We start from the raw sequence: 4,868 nt of genomic DNA, 5'->3' as shown, positions 1-4,868 counted from the left end.
ACGTGTGCTCTTCCGATCTGTATTTTTACCCACTGAAGATGGCTCAATGCGGAGCCGAAACGTTTGGGTGATAATTATTATTGTTAAATATTTGTAATTTTAGCACTAACTTCGTGCAAGACTCACTAGCCCTTCATTTGATACTTCGTAAATAATTTATGTTTAATACACTTGACATTTTTTAAACAAATGTAATTAAGTGTGCAATTTAAAAACGAAATTATGTATAAAATGTAAAAAAATTACAAAGGTTTTGACTCAGGTATTATAATAAATTAATTAATTTTAGCTATTTTAATGCCAATATGAATTATCCTACTTTTCATAATTACCTCAGTGATGAGACACTCGCCTATAAAGCAATAAGAGAGGATTGTACCGACAACGCAGGTTGTATATAATGCGAAAGCTATAACATTAGTATTAGTATCTTCGCCGTATTCCTCCGTATTCTGAAATATAATTTAACCGACCAATATTTAAACACTAATTAAAAATCAGTATGTGCATTAATTAATTTATGAAAGATGCGCATATGCTATACCAGCAGTGCCACTATTACATTTCAGTAGTGTTATCACTGCACTAGTAGTTCTTTTTTACGAGGGATTGCTGAAATATCAATTTTAAAATTTGATAAACGATAATTTTAAAAGAAAAATAAATACCGAGATTCCTAATTTAAAACAAACTATTCACTTTCCGCCAATTACAAGGTGCGAATAATTGACGTTTTATTTAATTATCAATATTCTTTTTAGATACAGGAGAGGCACACGAATTGCCAAGCAAATGATCTTTCAATCCTCAAATCATAAAACTCACCGAAATCATATGATATACTGTTAAACACAGCAAGAGTACGGTTCCCAGAGTTTGCTGTAGGCATATCATGTTGAAATTGTTCTCTAAGATCTCCGCTAATCTGGAATCGCGCGGTGCATAGTTAAAACATGGTCACATTATTCTTGAGACATTAGGCTAATAAATAGCTAATGGCATGTCATAATCTATAAGGAGCAACATATTATACAAATACATTTAAAATAATTGTGAATGAAATTACTATCTAGGTATGATAAATTGAATAGAGAGGAATTCACCTTATTAGATGGTAATGTCTCACTATGATGTTACTCATGTGACGATGATGATTCTCGTGATCTTTCAGCAGATTGTTGACTTTGCATGATAAAGCGGCGAACTGACCGCAAATGTGGAGAGCCAAGCTGAGTATGTAAGCGTCCGGTCCACCGTAACCGCATGTTATAATCGGCACGCATATAAACAGGTAGATGCAGACACATATGTACGTAGGCGTGTCCTTGATCTCAAAGAAGGGATGAACCGGATACGGTAATTCATACGAAAAATTACGGGATACCGCTATATATACATCACGTTACATTTAATTTTCCTTATCATATTTACGACTGTAGCCTAATTGAAAAGCAGCCATCGATCATATTAGATTGATTCAGAAAAAAAAACCAATTGCAAATAACTCTATCCTTTTTTTTTACAAACTTGTCTTCTATAGCACATAAATAAAATTAAAATATTTATAAGTATTTAAAAGAAAAGTTCACGGAAAAAAATTACTGTTGGCACAACATAATAATTGTGATAATTTTCGCCCATCAATTTGAAGGGGCTTATAGGAACTAACATACTTTGGAAGTGACTTATGTATATAGTTAACTTCCAAAGTATGTTAGTTCCTATAAGCCCCTTTAAATTGATGGGCGAAAATTATCACAATTACTGTGTTACAATTATCACAGTTACTAACATAGTTAACTGAACTCTCATTGTCAGCCTTAATATTATAACGTGCAACTGTATATATCTCTCAATCGTACTATTTGTTGTACAGACCATATTAGCTTTGACTATATAAGTATGGACTGATAGTAATTAACTTTATACGTGTCACCAAGCTGGAAGATGTAGACTTCACCCTAGTCAGTAATTTTCTGCAGGGAGAGAGAAGGCTCCTGTGAAATCAGCGTGTTTACGTGTAAAGGAAAGATGTTGAGTCTATTTTTAATTTCTTTCTGTCGATTTGAGATTTTTTTTCCGGCTTCCTGTCAATTGTCAACATAACATTTAATACATTTTGACATTTTTTTTACTGACTGGAGTGGAACCTAAAAATCGAAGTTCGATACTTCAACCAACTTCAGTTAGGCGACACCGGGCATATACCTTTTACATAGTAATTACTATGTACTCACTTTTAAAAGTGGGGGGACTAGCAGTCTATATTTATATAGTCAAAGTATATTAGAGAGATAACAATAATGCTTCGGTTGAGGCAACCACATATATGAAGATATTCTAACCGAATGTTATTTATCCTAAGCACTACGGTTGTGATAACCGTACTGATGAGCATACCTTAACAGATGTATGCCATGTAACATCAATATAACTTAATTCACATGCATTTCTTTTCCAAACATAGAGAATATTGTTGTAACATCCACAGCAATTTTTTTCGTGTTGTTGCACAGTACGCGGTTTCGTTAAAATTAACGACAGTACGTATTACTTATTTTAAATAAAAATTAAATTTCTATTACTTATCAGGGATTGGAAGTAACTCGTTACTTATAACGCCGTTACCGTTACCGTTTTAGATACTCTTTTTGGTAACGGATTGGTAACGGCGTTATTCTTTTTTTTTATAACTGTAATGGTAACGTAATTACATTTTTTTTGTAACGATAACGAGTTACTTTTATCGTTATTTTTTGTGATTTGAATTTTTTGTATTTATGACAAAATATTCGTTTACTTAATCTTCAGTCTTTAGCTGGTATTCATAGTTTGGTGTTATTTTAACTGTTTTAAATAATGTCTTAAAATATTAATATATATGTTTCTGTGATTAGTTTATAACATCTTAAGAATGTCATATGTCAATCCATATCACAAATTAAATTGACAAGTAATTTAATAAGATATTTACGTTAAAGAACATCTCAAAATACTTCGAAAAGATTAATGTAAAAAAATATCAGCCGAATGCGTTTCAAGATTGAAAATTTAATTGGCGCGTAGTATGTAAAATTGGATATGTATAATATAAATTCACTTTGAAATATTAAGCACGAAGCTGGCAACTCTAACTCACATCAAAGACTTTTCTTTTTCTAGTTGTATTTTTATATATCGGTCTATAATATGATTATTGTATTGCTTTTATTAATATTTAAAAAAAATTCTTAAATTATTTAGGTTGATCCTGTTTCAGCATTAAAAAAGTAATGGAAAAATAACGAATTATTACTTTTTAAGTAACGGTAACGATAACGGGTTCCTTTTAAAAATCAGTAGCTAGTAACGGTAACTTATAGTTACTTTTTTAACTCGGTAACGAGTAACGATAACTAATTACTTTTAAAAAGTAACTTTCCATTCCCTGATTCTTATATTACCAATCTAAAAGTATTAGAGTTAAGTTAGAATACAGTACGTCTACCGCGGGGTACATGCCGCTTTGAAAGCGCAAATAATGACTTGACGATACGATAGATAATGTATAGATAATACTAATTTTTAAGCCATTATCATGAAATATGGCTTTAGGTGTTACGCGTGAAAGGGTAATGATTGCACTTACATGCGCTCCAATATAGAAAGAATACCCTGAAGTAATACAATCCGGCCGTAAACGCTGTCATGCTCATCGAGATCTTTATGAAAATCAGCGCGATCTCGTTGTAATATAAATACGCCATTTTCTCCCGAAGAGTCTCGTACATCGCCGTCGTGAAGTCGGCCTCGATACTCTTCAGAAACTTGGCCATTATTCCGCTGCTGCGTCTGATTATGATCATCTTTCCCAATATCATCGTGAGCAGCACGTTATCCGTTAAATTCGCCACGACGCGGTCCGGCTGGTCGATGTGCTTGATCAAATGATTCGCTGCTATGACACAATAAATCACCATGTACGTGGTGAAGAATACGAACAGAGGCTGATTCACCTTGCACGGCCATAAGCCCAGAAAGGACAGGAACCATTTGTTCCAAATTACTATGTTCGACGCTCGAGTGAGGTCAGCAGACTGAAAAATGAAAGAATTACCCTCGTTCAGAAATTTGCAATTTCGTTTCCGCTTCGCCGAAGAGAACGGCGGGACATTCATCTTCATATCTATTGTTAACTTCTATACCTGCATGATTTTTTGGACTTTGCGAGTCGAAGGTGTACAGCGGACTGACAATAAATGTATCGTGTCAGCTTCGAGGTAAACTTTGCCGATATATCGTGTCCTGGGAAATGCAGAGGATTGCCGGATCATGCAAAATGAATGGACAACGTCAATTTTCTTGCATGATTAATGTGCCAGTCGCGCATATTTTTCTCGTTGTCTCCTTCGCATGCGACATCGAGACACGGAATCGGTACAGGAATTTCGCCAAAAATATCGCAGACATACGCCATAATTATATAGCTTCCCTCCGAACGTTCGCTTATTTCCCTGCATGTTGCAGGAGAGTTTCTTGACTGTTTCGACATGCAATAATATCCTTTCACTTCCTTTTACTGCAGCTATTTGCCAGATGTTACTTTCTGGACACGAGAAAAAGATGAGGAAATTAAGTTTCGTTCTCGTTCGCGTTCTATTCGTATCGTTCTCATTTGTATCGAGAACTGCATGACATCTAAATGCTTGGGAAATATAGTGTTCGGTGCACAACTATAGCTAGTATTGAATTCAAATGTTATAAATGATAAAATGTGCGCGTGAGCGTGTGTGAGCGATAAACTTATCTCAGACTAGATTATATTATATTGACTTACTTCACTTGTGATGATATACAGGGTGTCCCGTAACAGATCGGAAGAGCACACG

The 4,868-nt window shown here is 34.3% G+C and overlaps 1 protein-coding gene across 1 annotated transcript in view; it reads right to left on the bottom strand.

Annotated features, from left to right (window-relative positions):
- The window catches only part of LOC105454938 (odorant receptor 22c-like), a 6,082-nt gene extending 1,375 nt beyond the window's left edge, over positions 1–4,707 (bottom strand). The window contains exons 1-5 of the mRNA XM_011697922.1: positions 4,185–4,707; positions 3,629–4,076; positions 1,104–1,386; positions 826–925; positions 333–452 (exon numbers count right to left, since the gene is read on the bottom strand). Coding sequence (XP_011696224.1) covers positions 333–452; positions 826–925; positions 1,104–1,386; positions 3,629–4,076; positions 4,185–4,313 — 1,080 coding nt within the window. The 5' untranslated portion in view covers positions 4,314–4,707. The remainder of the gene's footprint in view (positions 1–332; positions 453–825; positions 926–1,103; positions 1,387–3,628; positions 4,077–4,184) is intronic.
- Between the last annotated feature and the right edge of the window lie 161 nt (positions 4,708–4,868).

This window comes from Wasmannia auropunctata, unplaced genomic scaffold (genome assembly GCF_000956235.1).
Source record: "Wasmannia auropunctata unplaced genomic scaffold, wasmannia.A_1.0 LD335969.1, whole genome shotgun sequence".
In the NCBI taxonomy this organism is placed as follows: domain Eukaryota; kingdom Metazoa; phylum Arthropoda; class Insecta; order Hymenoptera; family Formicidae; genus Wasmannia; species Wasmannia auropunctata.
Note: the sequence above shows the minus strand (reverse complement) of the source record. Positions and strands in the feature narration are given on the sequence as shown.